The 24292-nt window shown below is 39.0% G+C and overlaps 1 protein-coding gene across 11 annotated transcripts in view; it reads right to left on the bottom strand.

The window, feature by feature from the left end:
• The window catches only part of CSNK1G1 (casein kinase 1 gamma 1), a 141068-nt gene extending 119283 nt beyond the window's left edge, over positions 1-21785 (bottom strand). For 10 of the 11 annotated variants that reach the window (XR_008657684.2, XM_055278169.2, XM_055278170.2 and 7 more), the window contains exon 1: positions 21385-21573. Coding sequence is in view for 10 of the 11 variants with exons in the window: in XM_055278169.2 (XP_055134144.1) it covers positions 21385-21565 (181 nt within the window). In the remaining variant the exon portion in view is untranslated. Of the gene's footprint in view, positions 1-21384 lie in introns of all 11 variants that reach the window. The other variant, XM_055278176.2, reaches the window with a different exon arrangement.
• Between the last annotated feature and the right edge of the window lie 2507 nt (positions 21786-24292).

The following is a 24292-nucleotide window of genomic DNA, read 5'->3' as shown; positions in this document are numbered from 1 at the left end:
TATATATCCATACATACACCCATGTAACTACCATTTGGAAAGAGAACATTTTCAGCATACCAGTAGGTTTTCTGGTACCTCCTCTCAATGACTAACTCCTACTTATCACAACCAAAGGTAATCTGTTTTGACTGCTAATGTAGGAAATCACATTTGCTTATTTTTGACATCATATGGATGGAATTATCTAATAAGCATTCTCGTGTATCTGCATTCTTTTCCTTGATTATGTCCGTGAGATTCATGCACTTTCTTGCATGCATTAGTAGTTCATACTTTTTCATTACTAGATGGTATTCCATTGTATGAATATACCACAATTCATTTATCTGTCCTACTGTTGATGGACATTTGGGCTGTTTTCAGTCTGTGCCATTAGGAATAATGCTGCTATGAATATTATTAAATATGTTTCTTGGTGCACATATATATGCATTTTCTTAAGTGAATACCCAGAGTGGAATTTCTGGATCATACAGTATTCATACACAGAAACAAACAGGCCAGGCACAGTGGCTCACGCCTGTAATCCCAGGACTTTGGGAGGTCGAGGCAGGCGGATCACAAGGTCAGGAGTTCGAGACAAGCCTGGCCAACATATTGAAACCCCGTCTCTACTAAAAACACAAAAATTAGCCAGGCATGGTGGCACACACTTGTAGTCCCAGCTACTCGGGAGGCTGAGGCAGGAGAATCCCTTGAACCCAGGAGGCAGAGGCTGTGGTATGCCGAGATCGCACCACTGCACTCAAGCCTGGGCAACAGAGCGAGACTCCATCTCAAAAAAACAAAACAAAACAAAACAGAAACAAATAAAATACCCATCAACTGATAAATGCATAAACAAAATGTGGTATATTCATACACTGGATGAGGACATGACCTAGTTTTACTAAAATGATAAATAAGAAAGCATAAGTCCTCTTACATTAGAGGACCATACTGTTAATTAAAAAGAAGTACACGTATATACGCACGCACACACACACATAAAGGTTTCAGCTTGTTCAAGCCCTTTCTTTCTGAACAAGGGTAATAAGCTTATCAAATTCACTTTGCATTCCACCAAGCAGCATGTTGAAAAAAGAGCCCTTCTCAAGAAGTCTTTGGAAGCTGTGAGTTGAGCTGATATAACAATCGTCACTGACCACCCAGGACAACCAGGGCAAAATAGGTAGTCATTCCACTCAGACCTACCTTTTTTTTTTGTTTGTATTGTATTGTTTTGTTTTGAGACAGTCTCGCTCTGTCGCCCAGGCTGGAGTGCAGCGGCGCAATCTCGGCTCACTGCAACCTTAGCTTTCTGGGTTCAAGCGATTCTATAAAAATAGCCCGGCTAATTTTTTTGTATTTTTAGTAGAGATGGGATTTCACTGTGTTAGCCCGGATGGTCTCAATCTCTTGACCTCACGATCTGCCCGGCTCGGCCTCCCAAAGTGCTAAGGATTACAGGCATGAGCCACCGTGCCTGGCCCCTTTTCTCATATTTTATCTTCAGAACTGCTGCTTCTCCCTCCAAATCAAAACTCTATTCTGTTGGTGTCTTATGCTAAGCATTCAGAAACAGCCAACTTAGTTCCATTTACAATAGCCCAAAGACAGAAGCAACCCAAATGTCCACTGATGAATGAATGGCTAAACAAAATATGATATATACATACAATGGATTATTCAACTTGAAAAAGGAAGGAAATTCTTTTTTTGTTTGTTTGTTTTTGAGATGGAGTCTCGCTCTGTTGCCCAGGCTGGAATGCAGTGGCACGATCCTGGCTCACTGTAAGCTCCACCTCCTGGGTTCACGCCATTATCCTGCCTCAGCCTCCCGAGTAGCTGGGACTACAGGTGCCTGCCACCACGTTCAGCTAATTTTTTGTATTTTTAGTAGAGACGTGGTTTTACCGTGTTAGCCAGGATGGTCTCGATCTCCTGACCTCGTGATCTGCCCGCCTCAGTGTCCCAAAGTGCTGAGATTACAGGCATGAGCCACCATGCCGGGCCAAAGGAAGGAAATTCTGATACATACTATTATCCTTAAGGATGTTATACTAAGTAAAATAAACTTGCCACAAAAAGACAACTACCGTATGATTCCACTTTTATCAAATATCTGAAGTAGTCAAATTCATACAGACAGAAAGTAGGGGCTGGGTGCAGCAGCTCACACCTGTAATCCCAAAACTTTGGAAGGGCAAGGCAGGAAGATCACTTAAGGCCAGGAGTTCCAGACCAGTATGAGCAACATAGTGAGACTCCATCTCTATAAAAAAAAAAAGAGAGACAGAAAGCAGAGTGGTAGTTACCTGGGAAGAGGGGAAAGTAGGAGTTGTTTAATGAGCATAGAGTTTCCAATTCACAAGATGAAAAAGTTCTAGGCTGGGGGCGGTGGCTCACGCCTGCAATCCCAGGACTTTGAGAAGCCAAGGCAGTTGGATCACCTGAGGTCAGGAGTTCAAGGCCAGTCTGGCCTACGTGGCAAAACCCCGTCTCTATTTAAAAAATACAAAAATTAGCTCGGCGTGGTGGCGGGCGCCTGTAATCCCAGCTACTCAGGAGGCTGAGGCAGGAGAATTGCTTGAACCTGACAGGCAGAAGTTGCAGTGTGCCGAGACTGTGCCGAGAAAAAAAAGAAAGAAAAGAAAAAGTTCTAGAGATGTATTTCACAACAATGTAACTATACTAAACACTACTGAATTGTACACGTAAAAATGATTGAGATGGCAAATTTTATAATTTTATGGAGTTTTTTTTTTTTAAAACACAGTGTCTATTCTGTTGCCCAGCCTGGAGTGTAGTGGTGCAATCTAGGCTCAGCGCAGCCTCAACCTCCTGAGCTCAAGCAATCCTCTCACTTTAGCCTCCCAAGTAACTGGGATTACAGGTATGCACCATCAAGACTGGCTAATTTTTTTTTTTAACATTTTTTGTGGAGATGCGGTCTTGTTATGTTGTCCAGGTTGGTCTCAAACTCCTGGCTTCAAGTGATCCTCCTGCCTTGCCCTCCCAAAGTGCTGGGATTACAGGCATGAACCATCATGCCCAGCCTCTACTTTCTGTCTCTACAGAATTGCCTGACCTAATTTTTTATTTTTTATTTTTTTGAGACAGGGTCTCACTTCGTTGTCCAGGCTGGAGTACAGTTGTACGGTCTCAGCTTACTGCAACCTCAGCCTCCCGAGTTCAAGCAATTAGTGCCTCAGCCACCCAAGTAGCTGGGATTACAGGCGTATGCCACCATGCCTGGTTAATTTTTGTATCTTTTTGTAGAGACAGGGTTTCACCATGTTGACCAGGCTGGTCTCAAACTCCTGACCTCAAGAGATCCGCCCGCCTCAGTCTCCCATGAATTTTTCATATGAAATGGAATCACAAAACCAATGGTCTTTTTGTTACTGGATCTGTTCATTTAACCTGTTTTCAAGATTCATCTATGTTGTGGTAGTATGTATCTTTATTCATTTTTATGGGCTAATAATACCACATTTTGTTGACCTATTTCATCAGGTGATAAACATTTGGGGTGTTGCCACTTTTTGAGAAATTGTCAGACTGTTTTCCAAAGTGGTTGTAGCATTTTACATTTCCAACAGCAGTGTATAAAGACTCAGATTTCTACACTTCCTCCCTAGCCAATAATTGTTATCTGATTCTAGTCACCCTAGAGGGTATGAAATGGTAACTGTGGTTTTGATATGCATTTCCCCAGTGGCTAACAATGTTGAGCATCAAGTCATGTGCTTACTAGTCATCCTTACATTGCTTCTGGAGAAAAGTCTATTCAAATCTTTGGCCTGTTCTAGTAAGAATGATACAATGGACTTTGGGCAGAAGGGTGGGAGGGGGACAAGGGATAAAAGACTACAGATAGAGTGCAGTGTACACTGCTCAGGTGATGGGTGCACCAAAATCTCACAAATCACCACTAAAGAACTTACTTATGTAACCAAACACCATCTGTACCCCAATAACCTATGGAAAAACAAACAAAAAGTGTATTTAAAGTGACCATTAAAAAAAATCCTTTGCCTATTCTTAAATTGGGTTATTTGTCTTTTTATGAATGAGTTGTAAGAATCTTCTATATATTCTGAATACTAGCCCATTATTAGATACATAATTCCCAAATATTTTTCTCCCATTATGTAGATTGACTTTTAACTTTCTTTTTTTTTCTTTTTGAGATAGAGCCTCATTCTGTCACCCAGGCTGGATTGCAGTGGTGTGATCTTGGCTCACTGCAACCTCTGCCTCCTGGGTTCATGTAATTCTCCTGCCTCAGCCTCCTGAGTAGCTAGGATTACAGGAGCGCACCAACACACCCAGCTAATTTTTGTATTTTAGTAGAGATGGGGTTTCACCATGTTGGCCAGGCTGGTCTCAAACTCCTGACCTCAAGTGATCCACCCACCTCTGCTTCCCAAAGTGCTGGGATTACAGCCATGAGCCACTGCACCTAGCCAACTTTTAACTTTCTTGATGGTGTTCTTTGTAACACAAAAGTTTTAAATTTTTATGAAATCCAATTTATCTGTTTTCTTCTTCTACTATTTATGCTTTTGGTGTCATAACTAAGAATCCACTGGCAAATATGAGGGCAGTAAGATTCATCCTTATTTTTTTTTTTTTAAGACTTTTATAGTTTTGACTCTTACATTTAGTCCTTTGACCTACTTTGGGTTAATTTTTTATTTATGGTATGAGGTAAGGGTTCAACTTGAATCTTTTGATTGTGGCTATCCAGTTGTCCCAATACCACTTGTCGAAATAATTACTGTTTCCCCATTGAATGGTCTTGGCACATCTGTCAAGAGCAATTGACTAGAGATTCACGGGTAGGTGTCAAATCTATTTCACCGATCTATATGTCTATCCTGATGGGAGCACCACACTGTCTGCTTTGTAGTAAATTTTGAAATCCAAAGTATGAGTCATCCAACTTTGTTCTTCTTTTTTCAAGATTGTTTTGGCTCTTCTGGGTTTCTTGAAATTCTGTATGGATTTTAGAATCAGCTTGTCAGTCTCCACAAAGAAGCCAGCTGAGATTCTGATAAGGACTGTGTTGAATCTGTACATCAACTTGGGGAGTGCCGCCATCTTAACAATATTAAATCTTGAGATCCATGAATGTGGAATGTCTTACCATGTAGTTAGATCTTAAATTCCCTATGACAATACTTTATAGTTTTCAGAGTATAAATTTTATACTCATTTTGTTAAATTTATTCCTAAGTATTTTATTCTTGATGCTAATGTAAGTGAAATTTTTAAATTTTAATTTTTCATTTAAATATATATACTTTTGTGTAATATTGATTCAGACCTCTTCTCTCATGATCTATCCCCAGAAACATATTATGTCTTTTAATGAGAATAATTTAGTATCTCTTAAATGTCTACTAGGGAACTATTTTGGCTAAGATATTTTTAATTTTTATTATTATTTTGATTTGTTTCCTAGTCCTCAGCCTTGTTCCAGACAGCTGGAGCTTATTAACACAAGTGATATCATATGAAAGTTTTTCTAAGACACAGCTAAAAATTTCAGCAACTATAATTTGTAATTTTAATTCATATTACTGTTAACTTATACTGTATACAAGTATTGTGAAAATTCTACATTTAGCCTTGACTCCTCAATACAAATATTTTAGAGTAGAATAAAACTATTGAAAAATATAGTTGTATCATCAATGTATAAATTTTCTGTGCAATCTATACAAAATAAAATTTATCCAGAAGCTACAGAGGAAGATATATTTATCATAACCTCTATTTTCATGAAAATGTTTATTGTGTTATTTATTATTATAATAAAATCTAGATTTAACTGGAAGCCCAATTTTATGGTTAACAGTTCTAGTACTCCACTTGAAGAAATGGAATGTAGCCATTAAAATTATGATCATGAAAACCACATAGCAATTTAGTTAATAAAAAAGCCGAATCCCAAAGTATATCCAACATTTATATCCAGGTACACACATACCTGAACAAAGTCTTTGTTCTAACTTTTGTGATGACATTGCAATATTGCCTACCAAAAAAAATTGCCCAAACCAACAAAACAAAAAAGCTTCATAAATTAGAATTATCCTAAACCTGTCCATAGTCTAGATGTTCAAATCCAAAAAAACCTGTTTATCATTTAGGTTAATCTATTTGCTGAAGTACTCTATAAAATAAAGAAGACTAACAAGTATAAAAAGTAGCATTACAACCCTCAAAAAGGACCCCACTCTGCTGAGATATTGTTAACATGTTAACTTCTAGTTTCGCAGTACAAACATTAACCCAAACTACCTGGAATAGTTCTTTAATCAAAAAACACTTAGAATTACTTAAATCACAAAGCATTTACTGTTTCAGCTTTTTGCCCTGATAAACTGGAAAAAAATCCTACTATTCTTTAGATATGAACACCTCTGGATAAAAACAGATTGCTCCATGTTTTCTAAAAGCACAGAAAAACTACATTTTGGAGGAAAGGGGAGTGAGATCACTCTAGTTAATTTATCTTCTCCAAGAAGGGGAAAAAAAAAAAAACAAACGATGACTTATAATTCCTCCTTTTTTCATGGCCTACACAATAAAGTCCAAAATCTCTATCACGGTCAAGAACAGGCTTTGCTCACATCTCCGGCCTCACTTCCTAATACCAATTCCACTGAACAACCCCTGTGGATCTTAGTCACCCATGCTTTCCAGTAGTGCTGAAGTTCTTTACATTTTCTTGTATTTCACACCTCCATGCCTTTTGTACGGTGCGGCTTCCTCTTTTGAGAATGTTCTTTCACATTCTCACCCCCTGACCCCAGCCCTTTCTCCTTAGTGTCCAATTCGAGCCTTAAAGGTTCAACTCACAGTGTCTTATTTGTGCAGCTTTTCTGCCATTTGCCAATTCCAGCAGAGATATCACTCTTTCTAAGCTACATTACATCTTATATATATTTTCTATTATTTTACTTACTGCATTGCAGTATAGTTACTAATTTCTAAGTGTGAATCCCCAAATAACGATCTTGGCAAAAGCAGGGTCCATGTCTTATATATGATCTTTGTACCCCCAGGGCCTAGCTAAATGCCTGCCAAAAAACCAGATGCTCAATACAATTTGTTAAATGAATAAATGGCTAGGTAATTATGGAAATCTACCCCAGCCTTTTATTTGAAAGAGGCATAGTGTTTATAACATCCTCCACTTTGATTCTGCTCTAAATTTACTTTGCAATAGTATAATATTAAACTTCGCAATAATTAATTTACCAATGTTTTTCCTCCTCACCCCCTGGAAAATCTCTGACGATTAATGTTGGGGATGATCCACCATAAAAACTAGATGGTGTCACTTAAAAGATCATTAGTTATCATTTTATACTTTATTTATATTTCTTTTTCTGGTAACATGTAATTATATTAAATGCTAATGACTATCATCTTTGTATTATAATTAGACATTTATTCTGATGTCCTTTCTAACTATTTTTTTCTGGCATGTGGTATTTCAACTATACACTTAACCAGTAACTGGTAAGACTACATGGCATATAATAGAAATAGCTATTTGTGATGTCTTGGATCTGGGCTGTAGTTCCAACTCTGTGACAAGCTGGTTGTCCTCCCTAGACCAAGCCACTTAATTTTTAATTTCTCTCATCTTTAAAATGATGATAGTTGAACTAGACAATGCTAAAGTTCTTTATAGGTCTAAAACTTAACTACTTTTGTTGATCTGGACTTCACATATTAAGTTACTCAAAGTTACCATAAACTTTTGGGAAGCCTGGGACCATTCTTGCCTCATTCTAAACTTACAGTCATCTTTTTCAAATTAATTGTTGTTAATCTAGTTGTCAAATCCAAAATTGTACAGTAGAACTGGTTTGTGAACCATGGTCAGGACTTTTGTTCAACTCTTTGCTTATTTAATATAATGCTGAATCTTGATTCTGTTAACCGCAATACACATTAGCTGCCCCACCCAAAGCACTGTGTTGTGTTCAGCTTTCATTAGTATGTTCTTCAAAGGTTTGATCCAATTCACTGTTGAAGTGGATAGGACCAAAATACAGAATTCTACTGTTTAGCATCAGTGGGAGCAATGATACATTAACTCATTCTCTTTGATGAAGATGGTTAAAGGAATGACAAATCTACTTAATCATCTTATCAGTCACCGCACATTTCTATATATGTTACCAGAATACACAAAAGTATGTCAAATAAATGCCTTGCTGAAATAAAAATGTATAACATAGACATCTAGTTTAACATGGCAGAAAAAAACTGAGGCATTTAGCTCTATTTATTCCAAAACCCCACTGAAAGGACAAAGGAAACAAGAAAGGACAAAGAGAATAGGTGAGGAAACAGTAGACTAGAGATGTCAACATTTTGGAAGATGAGAATTGAATAAACAAATGGTAAATGACTTAGCAAAACTAAGCCATCCAGCAGAAAAGGAATCTAAACACAGAATTACCTAATATCATGACAAATTTTTTAATTGTTGGACTTGAAGGAAAAAAATTAATGAAAGGTATATAGATAACTAAGAATTTTTTTAAAAAATCAAGTATCAGCAATTTTTAATTCTGAGGGAAGGAATGATGGAGTCATACTAAAAAGGAAATACAGTAACAGTGCTCTCATAGCTCGGTTGTAAACAATACTTCTACAGCCATAAAGCTGTAAATGTAAAAAAATTATGGAACCAAAAAAATATGACATAAGTATATTGGGAGAATATGGGCAAGGATGTATGTCATTAGGGATGGCATGTGTGAGACAATCAATAACAATATCTAATATTAAAAAATTAAATAATATTTAGAAATGAGGTATCTAGACAACATGGATAAAAGAATTGAACCACTTGCCTATAGGATTCAGGACTTTAGAATCTATGTAACCTAGTTATTGGAATTAAAGATAAATTATAAAAAATATTACATATGATACTTTATAAAGTTATATATATATGTGTGTGTGTGTGTGTGTTTGTGTGCATGTGTATATATATATTTCCTCTTGTCCTAGTAACCCCAACATAGAAAAAAAAAATTTGAATCAATCCAGCATCACCTGCTCTTTGAAAGCCCACAACAGCTGGCAGTAAGCTCCACTTTCTTTGACAAAAGCTTTGCCTTCTTCTGGAAAAGTAGGCCATAAGTTCAGACAGTTTTTTCCTTAGGATGCATGATGACATCATGCAAATACTGCTTCTGAATCACCCTCATAAACACATCTTTCTATAAACTTCTGTTGCCCATAACCATCCTACTATCATAGTCCTCAAAAATTCTGGCCAGACACGGTGGCTAACGCCTGTAATCCCAGTACTTTGGGAAGCCAAGGTGGGCAGATTACCTGAGGTCAGGAGTTTGAGACCAGCCTGACCAACATGGCGAAACCCTATCTCCACTAAAAATACAAAAACTAGACGGCCGTGGTGGCGCACGCTTGTAACCCCAGCCACTCCAGAGGCTGAGGCAAGGCACGAGAATCACTTGCACCCAGGAGATGGAGGCTGCAGTGAGCCGAGATTGCAACACTGCACTCCAGCCTGGGCGACCGAGTGAGACTCTGTATCAGAAAAAAAAAAAAAAAAAAAAAATTCCGGAATTGTTTGGCAAGCCTGGAAATTTTACCATTATATTCTCCTGGTTAACCAGTCAAGATGTCAATGCATAATCTTGCAAGTATTATATCTGTGACACTTCTAAAATTACCATATTAATGCAATGCAGACTGTGTGTCAGCTAATGTGGTTAGAACTCTTCACTTCTACTTTATTTTGATGGATTATGCTATTGACAGAGATAATTCTTCTCCAAGATCTGTTAAAACTGCTTAACTTTAACAAATTGTGCTTAAGTTAAACTAGGGTGTAATTCCAAAAGAAATTTAAACTACGATACTACTACAAACAACAATCTCATATACATTTGATAATCTTTCAAGAAAATTAAAATGCACAACAAAAACAAAAATAGACAAATGGGACTTAATTAAACTAAAAAGCATCTGCACAGCAAAAGAAATAAGAGAGTGAACAGACAACCTGCTGAATGGGAGAAAATATTTGCAAACTCTGCATCTAACAGGAAACTAATATCCAATTACAAGGATTTTATAGTATTTACAATACTAATTGTAAGAATTTACAAGGAACTCAAACAACAACAAAAAACCGTATAACCTCATCTAAAGGTGAGCAAAGGACATGAACATTTTTCAAATGAAGACATACAAATGACCAAGAAGCATAGGGAAAAATGCTCAAAAGAACTAATCAGCAGAGAGATGCAAATTAAAACCACAATAAGATATAATTTTACAACAGTCAGGATGGCTATTATTATTATTTTTTGTTTGGTTGGTTTTTCCAATAATCCTTTTACACTCCTAAGAATGGCTATTATTAAAAAGTCAAAAAATAAAAGATGTTGGCATGGGTGCAGAGAAGACAGAACACTTATACACTGTTGGCGGGAATGTAAATGAGTGCACCCTTTATGAAAAACAGTATGGAAGTTTCTCAAAAAACTAAAACCACCATTTGATCCTGCAATCTCACTACTGGGTACCTACCCAAAGGAAAAGAAATCATTACATCAAAAGGACGCCTGCACATGTTATGTTTATCGCCAAAGATATGGAAACAAGTGTCCCTCATGGATGATTATATATACACATACACACCACATTTCTTACACACACACACACACACACACACAGGCAGACAGGCAATGAACTACTACTATTCAGCCCTTAAAAAAATAATAAAATTTCACGTTTTTTGCAGCAACATGGATGGAACTACAGGCCATTAACTTAAGTGAAACAACTCAGAAACAGAAAATCAAAAAATGCATGCTCTCACTTATAAGTGGGAGCTAAATAATGTGTACACATGGACACAGAGTGTGGAATAATAGACACTGAAGACTTAAAAGGGTGGGAGAGAGGTGAAAAATGAGAAATTATTTAATGGATACAATGCGTATTATTCAGGTGACAGATAGTTACACAAAAAACTCAGACTTCACCATTAGGGAATATATCCACATAACAACAACAAAAAAATTAGAATGCATTTTATCTAAAGTTATCATTTAATTTATTTTATTTATTTATTTATTTTGAGACAGAGTCTCGTTCTTGTCACCCAGGCTACTGTGCAATGGCACGATCTCGGCTCACCTCAGCCTCCTAAGTAGCTGGGATTACAGGCGTCCACAACCACGCCTGGCTAATTTTTGTATTTTTAGTAGAGACGGGGTTTCACCACATTGGCCAGGCTGGTCTCGAACTCCTGGCCTCAGGTGATCTGTCCGCTTCGGCCTCCCAAAGTGCTGAGATTATAGGCGTGAGCCACCATGCCCAGCCAAGACTTCTATTTTTAATCATTTAAGCAGAATAATAATGACATGACTTCTAAAACTTGTTTTAGTTTGTTCCATCCACAGAATCTAAAAATTTGTAAATTTATAAGAAAACTTTAACAAGGTTACAAATATATAATGTATCAATGTTTCTGGTTAATTAGGTGTTTGGCTGATATATATTTGTTTAAAATACCATGATTTTCTAATGGTATTTGTTTAAAATACCATGATTTTCTAATGGTATTTGTTTAAAATACCATGATTTTCTAATGATATTTGTTTAAAATACCATGATTTTCTAAGAAACTATTAACTTAAAAGCAAAAATTTAATTTTAAAATGGCTTCATTTTGAACTACAGAAGAAATATCTTTAAATTATGTTACATTTTGGTCTGGGTGCAGTGGCTCACGCCTGTAATCCCAGCACTTTGGGAGGCCGAAGCGGGCAGATCACTTGAAGTCAGGAGTTCGAGACCAGCCTAGCCAACATGGTGAAACCCCATCTTTACTAAAAATACAAAAAATTAGCTGGGTGTGGTCAGCCAAGACCACACCATTGCACTCCAGCCTGGGCAACAAGAGTGAAACTCCATCTCAAAAATAAAATAAAATAAAATTATGTTTCATCTTAAGCCCGCATTCTCTCAGACGATTTTCAAAAATGTTCAAAGCAGGCCGGGCGCGGTGGCTCACGCTTGTAATCCCAGCACTTTGGGAGGCCGAGGCGGGCGGATCATGAGGTCAGGAGATTGAGACCACGGTGAAACCCCGTCTCTACTAAAAATACAAAAAATTAGCCGGGCGTGGTGGCGGGCGCCTGTAGTCCCAGCTACTCGGAGAGGCTGAGGCAGGAGAATGGCGTGAACCCGGGAGGCGGAGCTTGCAGTAAGCCGAGATTGCGCCACTGCACTCCAGCCTGGGCAACAGAGCGAGACTCCGTCTCCAAAAAAAAAAAAAAAAAAAAAAAAAAAAAAATGTTCAAAGCAGCAGAATCATACCTTTCAAACAAAATCTTATTGAAAACTCAATGTATAAAACAGATAACATGGAGAGTTCTGCCTGCTCACTTTTCTTTTCCCATTGACTTGGAGAGTGGAAAATAATGGATCTAAGACTGTGGGATATAATACGAAATGAACTGCTTTAGATAGTACTCATCTGTAAATTGTTAATAATTACAACTGCCAAAAAAAGAACAGCTAGTAGCAGAAGTTAAAAGTTCCAATTTAAGCAGGGTGCAGTGGCTCACGCCTGTAATCCCAGCACTTTAGGAGGCCAAGGAGGGCGGATCACAAGGTCAGAAGATCGAGACCATCCTGGCTAACATGGTGAAACCTTGTCTCTACTAAAAATACACATATAAAAAAAAAAATGAGGCATGGTGGCAGGCGCCTGTAGTCCCAGCTACTCGGGAGGCTTAGGCAGGAGAATGATGTGAACCTGGGAGGCAGAGCTTGCAGTCAGCTGAGATCGAGCCACTGCACTCCAGCCTGGGCGACAGAGCTAGACTCCGTCTCAAAAAAAAAAAAAAAAAAAGTTCCAATTTAAGTTCACAAGTGACAGTTCAGTAATTCAGACAAGGAAAGAACAATATGCAGAGCCTGTCATATAAACCCTACATCAATCACAGAAATAAGTGTCTTACTTTAGAAGCCATGCAGGAGTGTCACAGAACAAGCTGCTACTCTTAGCCAATTTATTTACCTTTGTCAGAAGTATCCTGTGCTAATGCATTTTTGCATATTTCATCAGACACCAAAGATGGAAAAGATCAAAAAGGTTAATCTGTTGTGCCTCCATTTTCTTGTATGCAAGTAAAAAGACCCTCTCACCCTATCCTACTTCAAAAAGATAATATGAATATTATTAAAATTATATGCCTGTCTCTCTAGTCTAACAGGTCTCCTATAAACACACGTGCACCTCTATGTGGATGTGAAAGAAATATCACTCGCCGGGAGCAGTGGCCCATGCCCATAATCCCAGCACTTTGGGAGGCTGAGGCGGGTGGATCACTAGGTTAGGAGATCGAGACCATCCTGGCCAACATGGTGAAACCCTGTCTCAACTAAAAAAATACAAAAAATAATTAGCCGGGCATGGTGGCGGGCACCTGTAATCCCAGCTACTCAGGAGGCTGAGGCAGGACAACTGCTTGAACCGGGGAGGCAGAGGTTGCAGTGAGCCAAGATCGCACCACTGCACTCCAGCCTGGTGATAGAGCGAGACTCCATCTCACAGATAAATATCATCTATCTACTTATTCTTGCAAGTAAGAAAAACACCAGCAATTATCTGTACATTGAGGATGTATATTTTCTTAACTCTGGAGGAAAATAATTTTCTTATTTTAATGTTTACATGATTCTTTCCAGGCCTGATTCAGCAGAAGGCTCAAAACTTTAAAAATGAGAAAGTTCTCACAAGATTCCCCATGTTTTTCAGTTAGTATCAATCTATAAAATCTGTTTTCATCCCATCATGTCCTCCTACCTGCACAATCACTACCCATCAATTTTCCCTTCTGTCGTAAATCTGCATAATTCTCCTTTCATTGAGCCAGCACACAAAAGACTCCACAGAAATAATCTTTCCATTGAAAATGGGCAAATGCCACACAGAAATAACTCTTTAAAAAATACACAAATATGTGTAAATATGTTTAACTTCATCTATGAACACATACACATTTAAGTAATACCATTTTCCCCTATCAGACTGGCATAGATGAAAAGATTCTTGATATTAAGATTTCTGAAGTACTGGAGGAAATAAGCACAAGGACACACATACACACAAACTGAAACATCTTTTTGGAGGACAAACTGACAATGTGTAACAAAATTGCAAACATACATATCCTTTGACACAAAAACTACGCTTCCAGGATGTAGTCTAAGAAATTAAACCAACTTTAAACTACAAGGAGATTGAGTAGAACAGTGCCAGTCCATGGCCCTGTTAGGAACCAGGCTGCACGGCAGGAGGTGAGCAGTGGGTAAGCAAGCATTACCACCTGAGTGCCACCTGAAAGATCAGTGGCAGCATTAGATTCTCACAGGAGTGCAAACCCTATTACTGCGCATGTGAGGGATCTAGGCTACATCTAATACTTGATGATCTGGGGTGGAACAGTTTCATCCTGAAACCATCCTCCACTCCTGGTACATGGAAAAATTGTCTTCCATGAAATGGGTCCCTGGTGCCAAAAAAGTTGGAGACTGCAGGAGTACTGTAGTAATTATAATATTAAAATACAAAATAATTTGTGTGTATATTGATAATGGCTAAATTGAATACCATAGAAATATTTAAAATTGATGAGATATATTTAAGTTGAAATAAGATGTTCATGCTCTATTAAGCAATAAAAAGAGGCTTTTTTTTTTTTTGAGATGGAGTCTCACTCTGTCTCCCAGGCTGGAGTGCAGTGGTGCAATCTCAGCTCATTGCAACCTCCATCTCCCAAGTTCAACTGATTCTCCTGTCTCAGCCTCCCAAGTAGCTGGGATTACAGGCGTCTGTCACCAAGCCTGGCTAATTCTTTGTATTTTTAGTAGAGATGGGGTTTCACCATGTTGGCCAGGCTGGTCTCAAACTCCTGACCTCAGGTGATCCACCCACCTCGGCCTCTCAAAGTGCTGGGATTACAGGCATGAGGCACCTCGCCCAGCCATAAAAGGAAGCTTAGAGCACAATTTGATTGCATTTCTAAAATATGTCCTAATACACATTTTTGAGCTGTAGAAAATTAAACCATCATTAGTGGTTATCTCCACAGACACCTCTAAAGTAGAATTTTAAAAAATTAAAAAAAATTTAAGCAATAAGCGTATTTTCTTTTTTAAAAAAGTTGCTTTAATGAAATTTTTTTGCTTTGATTACTACTTTTTTCTGATACAAAATACACATGGCTCATTTTAAAAAGATAGGGAAGGGCCAGGAGCAGTGCCTGTAATCCCAGCACTTTGGGAGGCTGAGGCAGGCAGATCACCTGAGGTCAGGAGTTCAAGACCAGCCTGGCCAACATGGTGAAACCCCGTCTCTACAAAAATTACAAAAAATTAGCTGGGCATGGTGGCAGGTGCCTGTAATCCCAGCTACTTGGGAGACTGAGGCAGGAGAATCGCTTGAACCCAGGAGGCGTAGGTTGCCGTGAGCCAAGATCGTGCCATTGCACTCCAGCCTGGACAACAAGAGTGAAACTTCATCTCAAAAAAAAAAAAAAAAAGAGGGTGGCCAGGTGCGGTGGCTCACACCTATAATCCCAGCACTTTGGGAGGCCGAGGTGGGCGGATCACAAGGTCAGGAGATCGAGACCATCCTGGCTAACATGGTGAAACCCCATCTCTGGTCTGGTGTGATTTCTTTTTTTTTTTTTTTTTTTTTTTTTTTTTGAGACGGAGTCTCGCTCTTTCACCCAGGCTGGAGTGCAGTGGCGCGATCTCGGCTCACTGCAGGCTCCGCCCCCAGGGGTTCACGCCGTTCTCCTGCCTCAGCCTCCCGCGTAGCTGGGACTACAGGCGCCTGCTACCTCGCCCGGCTAATTTTTTGTATTTTTTTTTTTTTAGTAGAGACGGGGTTTCACCGTGTTAGCCAGGATGGTCTCGATCTCCTGACCTCGTGATCCGCCCGCCTCGGCCTCCCAAAGTGCTGGGATTACAGGCGTGAGCCACCGCGCCCGGCCCTGGTGTGATTTCTTAATCCCTATCTCAAGACTAACTTTCTAAGTCTCAGATATGCATTTCTGCATATGTGTCACATAGTCCTCAAATATTCACAAACTCTATCTTACCTGCCTTCCCAACCACTCTCCCTAGTCCTATATTTACTATCTCAATTAACTCATTTATGCCTAGTGTTCCATTATTGGAATGCTAGGCTGGTGGGAGTTATTTATATACTACTGCTCAAGGTCATCACCAAGGTCTGATTTTTCACAAAAAAAAACTTGCAGCCTCCAGCATAAATGGGTTTAGATCTTCCTCATTTACAAGGTCTCTTCAAGCTGGCACATTTAGTCATCTTTGACTCCTTCCCATCAAATAATTAGTGACTAAATCCTGCCTATAGACTATGTCTAAAATTTCTAATTTACCCTGTCCTCTCTCCATCTCACTTCCATTTTCAGAGCTAAGACCAAAGGCCCTGCTACTTCTGACCTGGACAATTCAGCCTTTCTTGAGTACCCATTACATACCACACACAGTGAAAGGAATTAGAATATGAGGACTAATAAAGCAAAGTAATACCCTTACACCTATCTTGGGAGAGAGAAATGGAAGAATAAAGTACAACACGGTAAGTATTACAATTAGAGCAAAATCTACAAGATGTCAATTTCTTTCCTATTTGATCTAATCTTACAATACAACCCGAATACTCTTTCTAGAATATAAACTAGATTATGTCACCCTGTTGTAAAACTCCTGATGATTCGACCCCATTGCCTACAGGATAAAGTCCAAATGCTTTAATATATGCAAACACTTCACAATTTCGTCCCAACTTACCTAAAAGCTTCATTCTATTACTTTTCTTTCACTTCACATCCTATGACCCAGTCATGTATAACTAAATGCTGCTGTGATATGCTGGGCACTTGCACAGTATCTAGTGATTGTGTATCCTGCACAAGCTCTTCTTCCTTATGTCTACCAGCAGAAATCCTGTCCTATCATCACATCATACCTCCTCTTTGAAGCCTTTATTAACCTTCTCTGCCAATGTAGTTTCTATACAATCTGGTTTTTTGTTTGTTTGTTTGAGACAGGGTCTCACTCTGTCGCCCAGGCTGGAGTGCAGTGATGTGATCTTGGCTCATGGTAGCATCAGGCTCCCAGGCTCAAGCCATCCTCCCATCTCAGCCTCCCAAGTAGCTAGGACTACAGGTGCATATCACCACACCCAGCTAATTTTTGTATTTTTTGTAGAGACGAGGTTTTGCCACATTGCTCATGTTGGTACTGAAATCCTAAGCTCAAGTGATCTGCCTGCCTTGGCCTCCCAAAGTGCTGGGATTACAGGCATAAGCCACTACACCCAGCCCCCAATCTGCTATATTATCACTTTGTATTGCAATTTGTTTTTCTCTGTCTACCACTAGACTGTGGTATTTGTAGGGACAAAAACTATATCTTGTTATTTCTATCCTTTCCAGAGTCTAGTATCAGTAAATATTCAAGAAATAGTTGTTAAATGTATGATGAGGGCTGGGTGCAGTGGCTCACGTCTGTAATCCTAGCACTTTGGGAGGCTGATGTGGGCAGATCACCTGAGGTCAGGAGTTCGAGAACAGCCTGGCCAACATGATGAAACCCTGCCTCAACTAAAAATAAAAAATTAGCCGGGCATGGTGGCACACGCCTGTAATCCCAGCTACTTGGGAGGCTGAGACAGGAGAATCACTTGAACCCGGGAGGCAGAGGTTGCAGTGAGCCAAGATTGCGCCACTGCACTCTAGCCTGGGCAAAAAGAGCAAAACTCCATCTTAAAAAAGAAAAAGAAAACTGTATAATGGGGTGGAAATATTTGCAGAGAACCAAAATGCACTATCGTTACTTTTTTTTTTTTTTTTTGCTATTTAGAATCAATAGGTCTACTATCTACCACTACCCCCACATAAACCTGGAGCCCAAAGAAAGTATGCTTTATTTTCCTCCCTCTTCCTATTCATCAGCTTTTTATCCTTCCATCTCATAAATAACAGTAAACAATACAGAAAGAATCCCTGCCCTTTAAAGGGCCTATATTCAAGTAAGGAGAGGCAATTGATAGGGAAACATACATATGGTCATTTCAGATAGTGATGAATGCAATGAATAAAATAAAGCAGTTTGATGAGACAGGATGTGCTAGAGAAGAAACGTGCTATTTTAAATGGGAATGAGGAACAAGTGACAGAATGTTTCTCTGAGAAACATAATAAGCTGAGGCCTAAAGGATGAGAAACAACCCGCTATGCAAAATTTTAGGGAAATAATTCTGCAAGCAGAAGGAATTGCAAGTGTAAAGGCTGTGAAGCAGAAATGCACATGGTTGGTCAGGTATGGCAGCTCTCATCTGTAATCCCAACACTTTGGGAGGCCAAGGCAGGAGAATCACTTGAGGCCAGGAGTTCAAGACCAGCCTGCAAAACATCATCTCTACAAAACATTTAAAAATAAAAAAATTAGCTGGGCGTGTTCTTATGCACTAGCTATTAAGGAGGCTGAAGTAGGAGGATCACTTGAGCCCAGGAGTTGGAGGCTGCGTGAGCTATGATCATGCCACTGCACTCCAGTGCGGGTAACAGAGCAAGACCCTGTCTCAAAAAAAAAAAAAAAAAAAAAAAGAAGAAGAAGAAGAAGAAGAAGAAATGCACTTGGCTGTTTGAGAGACTGTGTCTAGGAAAGGAAATTAGTTTAGAGAAGCAGAGCCTTGTAGGTGGTAGCCATGATGGAGGCCTGACTGCACCTGCCTTGACTTTGGAATTTTGTAGTTTACAATCTTCTCCTCGCTAATATTAGAACAAGAAAACGACAAAATGGGGTATGCAGCCCACTCTATTGTTAGGAAGATGCCAAATAATTCTGAAAGTATCTTTTCTAGATACAAGGCCATAACAGTATGGTCCCAGGGCTAATGAAAACTTGATAAGCAGAGAAGAGTAAAAGCACATGAAAAGAAAGACAAGTTCTTCTGACTACAGGCAAGTCCAAATGAGAAACATCAAAATTATCTCAGATTCAAAGAGGAAACAAAACACAATACTACTCTGAAAATATATATGGGCTATAAATGTATGCTTTTAACTGAATGAATTTTTCCATTCCCATGTAAACTTATAATACAAATCTAGACTTAAGTGATTAAACAGATTCCCACTTTTAATTCACCAAGGTTTTTCTTCACTTTCACAGAAATGAAACAATTGTCTGATGTTTTGAGAATTCAAAGATTTAGATGCATTAGAAATTGCCTCTTAGCAATCATTTTGTGGATGTTTATGTCATAATTATTTAATCCATCCAAGTAGTACTGTGATGTTACAGTCAATCTATGACATAAAGAAATATTCACAAAACTATTCGTTAAAGCAACTCTGTAATTGCTAGAAAGTAAAGCAGTAATTACACATCTTACTCCTATTGTAAGTAGCATCTGCTGGCTTTGGTAACCCGAACACAATTCTAAATATAAAGATCCTTTCATTATCCTAATTAAGTCCTGAATTTCCAGGTTGCCAGCCTTCTAACAGTAAAAATAAATCCATTCTCATGATTCTTAAATTCAAATGGTCTCTGGCTAATATAGCGATGTTTCTCCAAGGCTCTCTATGGGGGATCAGAGGTAAGATTTTGTCCATGTTCTCTATGCAGGACCATCACAAGTAGCAGAGGTGGTCAGGCGCAGTGGCTCACGCCTGTAATCCCAACACTTTGGGAGGCCGAGGCGGGTGGATCACTTGAGGCCAGGAGGTCAAGACCAGCCTGGCCAATATGGCAAGAGCCCGTCTCCACAAAAATACAAAAAAAAAAATAAGCTGGGCATGGTGGCACATGCCTGTAGTCCCAGCTATTCTGGAGGATGAGGCACAAGAATCACTTGAACCTGGGAGGAGAAGGTTGCAGTGAGCTAAGATCGCACCACTGCACTCCAGCCTGGGTGACAGAGCGACACTCCATCTCAAAAAGAAAAAGAAGTAGCAGAGGTAACAAACGTAATTACGTTATGTTCCCACCCTCCCACCATTCCCCCCAAGGGCCAAAGTTTCTTACAATGAGTCTTCATATTAATCCACAGTCTCAAGAGCTATGAAGAAAAAGAAAACACTTTAGCCTAAAAGATGACCTTTCCACATTCTCCAGGCTAATCCCCAACTTCATGCGTTTATATGGCCTTTTATTTTCTCTATCCCACTCATCAAGGGAGAGTCATTAAAAAGTATATAAATGGCCGGGCACGGTGGCTCATGCCTATAATCCCAGCACTTTGGGAGGCTGAGGCAGGCGGGTCACGAAGTTAGAGGATCAAGACCATCCTGGCTAACATGGTGAAACCCTGTCTCTACTAAAAATACAAAAAACAAAATTAGCCGGGCATGATGGTGGATGCCTGTAGTCCCAGCTACTTGGGATGTTGAGGCAGGAGAATGGCGTGAACCCAGGAGGCAGAGCTTGCAGTGAGCCGAGATTGTGCCACTGCATTCCAGCCTGGGCAACAGAGTGAGACTCCCTCTCAAAAAAAAAAAAAAAAAATATATATATATATATATATATATAATTTTATATTTTTATATAAATTTATATATATATATAAATACCCAATGTACCTTCTTCCCAATCTCACATCTTTAGACAGATTAATTTTGTCATTATTTTCCATCTCACCCATAAATCATAATTGAAATAGAAAATCCATTGCCTTAGTTGGGAAATAAAATTGCCTAAGTTCTCCTTGGAGTTCTAACTTAATTCTAGTGCTGGAAACTCCAGGAAGAAATGCAAACAAATTATCTGTTGGAAAACTTCTCCAAACAGGATGTACTGTATATCCTTGCAGACTAAGCCTGGGTATTACTGAGTAAGGATTTACTCTTTTCTTTTCAGGGGCAGAGTCTGAATTAAACTAAGGCCTTATGCCCTTCTTAAAGGACCAACAGCATCTGCATCACCTGGAGTTTGTAAAAATATGCAGAATTTGGGGCTCCACCTCAGACCTCCTAAATCCAGAGTCTGCATTTTACTGATATCTGTATGCAACTCTATCTTCATCAGAAAATCTCAGAACTGGTAGAAAACTTTAAAGCCCATCGCACACACATAAAGAGAGAAGAGCCTTGGATAACACATAATTGATAATGACCATAGTGCCCCTTCACAAATTATTTCTTATAACAACAAGTTCTCCTCAAGAAAAATTTCTTGTAAAACTATAAACAGCTTGTCTTGAAACACACCAAAGCTTATCATAGGTATTGTTGTTAGTAGAAGTCACTGACATAACCAAGTGCTTACCTAATCTGAGCTCTCCGAAGTTCCCACACCCTATCTTCTTGCCAACCCTGAAGTTGGGTCCCACCATAAGAACCCCAGAGGATGACGAGGAGCCAGATGGTCGAGAGCAGTGTGCACTCCTTTGTGCCATGGGTTTAGTTGTCCGTTGTCTTTCATCCTTTTCCCTACTAGGATGGTCCATGATCCTACAGGACAGAGTCTCCGTACAGCAAGTAACTTCAGTGTGTATACCTCTCTTCAGTACAAAAGTATGTCCAAATAAATTGTAGTCAGAGAAAGGTAAGGAGTTCTTTTAGCACCATATTTGTTTCTAATGTATCTCTGGGAGATGAAAAACCATTTATTTGTTCCCGTAGGAAATGTAGTCACCGGGTCTCAAGCTTAGGTAAACATCTTGTAACCTAGGTAAAAATCAAGAAAACATGTAGTTAAAAATTAAATTTTGAAACAAATTCAGAAAGTCACTACCAATTAGAATGAATCCTATCCAAAGGTGAGCAAAATGCATAGATTCCTGAAATGGGTTTTGGTTTTCTATCCTCCAACAGTTTAACCATCTGGATTAGTTATTCACATGGTATCATAAGCTCAGTAGGCTGCAAACCATAGAAGCTAAGGAAACATACAAGCCTTTAATATAGAATGCTTTCTTCTAGTAATGTACATATGACCAAAAAGAAAGACAATTGTTGTTTTTTTCATCACTGGCTAACAGAAATACATAGCAGTGCTGAAACCAAGTTAAAGAAACTGAGGCTGATTTAATTTTAAGCTCTTCCTTTTAATTTCACCAAAACTTATAAGAAATTAGACTATTCACTCCCCCATTCCCCTATCCCCACCATTTACCAAGCACTGGCAAGAATTATGTAATCTTCAGTTACCAATCAACACAGACAACCTCTATGAAGGAAATTCCAAAACTCTATTGGTATTAAGTAGTCCTAAAGTTCTGAAAAGCTAAACTTTGGTGGTTTTTGCTGTATGCTGAGTATGCAATGACAGAGTGCCAAAAAGAGATCCTTTGCAGAACCCCAAAGTGAAAATAAAGCAAAAAAAAAAAAAAATTTTAAGCATAACATTCATCTCTACCAAAATTCTGCAGTGTCCAAATTCAGGACTGAGCCCAACACAAATGTTTGCAATGAGATAATTTTGATGCTATATTTGATTATCCATATGCGTATTCTTAACAAAAAAAAATACTGTTATCACCAATCACATGCTAAACACACACTTATATTTCACTTTCATAAATGTTTTTCTTAAAACTTAAGGGAAGAGAAGGCCGGGTGCGGTGGCTCACGCCTGTAATCCCAGCACTTTGGGAGGCCAAGGCAGGCAGATCACCTGAGGTCAAGAGTTTGAAACCACCTGGCCAACATGGCAAAACCCTGTCTCTACTAAAAATATAAAAATTAGCTGGACGTGGTGGCAGGCACCTGTAATCCCAGCTACTCAGGAGGCTGAGGCAGGAGAATAGCTTGAACCTAGGAGGTGGAGGTGGCAGTGAGCCGAGCTCGTGCTACTGCACTCCCACCTGAGTGACAGAGTGAGACTCTCTCAGAGAAAAAAAAGAAAGAAAGAAAGAAAACTTAAGAGAATTAGAACAAATGTTTGGTTATTATCACCAATTATACAACAGAGCAAAGATGCCTATACTCTAAACTTCCTGAGGACACCTGTAATTCCCTACTAAAGTAACAGGTAAAAAGCTGTCAGCTGACTGTAGAAGTGGGCACATAATCCAATAACACAATCTGGTTGCTTTATTTATTTATTTTTGAGAGGGAGTTTCGCTCTTGTTGCCTAGGCTCGAGTGCAATGGCGAGATCTCGGCTAGCTGCAACCTCCGCCTCCCAGGTTCACGCAATTCTCCTGCCTCAGCCTCCCAAGTAGCTGGAATTACAGGTGCCTGCTACCACACCCAGCTAATTTTTTGTATTTTTAGTAGAGACGGGGTTTCACCATGTTGGCCAGGCTGGTCTCAAACTCCTAACCTCAGGTGATCCACCCACCTCAGCCTCCCAAAGTGCTGGGATTACAGGCATGAGCCACCATGCCTGGCCTCTGTTTCCTTTATTATAGTTTAAATAAACTGCTTTTCATTTTTGTTTTCTTTGCTTTACAATAGATTTATATTTATAATGTATATTCTGTAAAGGAAAAAAATCAAAGCGATGAAAGGAAGCCAGCAACTACTGAACTTCCTACATGAACAACATTAAGAATTCATATTTCCTCACTGTTTCTCCTATTTCCAAGTATATCCACTATCCCGATTATCCTTGTCTTTTGCCCAATCCCTCAAATGATATTAGAAAGAAAGAGAAAAAAACATCATAATTGTTGGGAGTGTGTCTATGTGTGAGACTGTCAACTATACTTCCTTCCATTATAAGTTAATATGAGGACAGAGGCAGAATGTGTCTTGGCCCAATTCAGTCAATTTATAAGTATTCAATGAACTCACAAATTTTCAAAAATTATCACTAAGATAGCCTCATTTATAAGATTTGGAAACTATATTACATTGTCTATTTCTCTTCATATTTTTCATTTTTGCTCACTCTGTTTTTTCCAACAGATGGATGTTATTTTTATAATACTTCGCATTAATTTCCTCCATTGCACTTAGACTAGTATAACATTAGATGGAATAATCACACATAGCCCTCATTATCCATGTTTACTTACATGTATGTATTAGAAGAACACACAGTATTTGTCAGGTTAAAAACCCAAAGAAGCCAGATGCAATGGTATGTGCCTATAGTCTCCAGTTACTTGGGAGGCTGAGATGGGCACACTGCTCAAGCCCAGGAGTTCAAGGCTGGAATGTGCTATTATCATGCCAGTAAACAGCCACTAAACTCTAGCCTGGGCAACACAGAAAGACCCTGTCTCT

Source organism: Symphalangus syndactylus, chromosome 5 (genome assembly GCF_028878055.3).
Source record: "Symphalangus syndactylus isolate Jambi chromosome 5, NHGRI_mSymSyn1-v2.1_pri, whole genome shotgun sequence".
Taxonomy (NCBI): Eukaryota; Metazoa; Chordata; class Mammalia; order Primates; family Hylobatidae; genus Symphalangus; species Symphalangus syndactylus.
The sequence above is the reverse complement of the archived record's forward strand: the minus strand, read 5'-3'. Positions and strand labels throughout refer to the sequence as shown.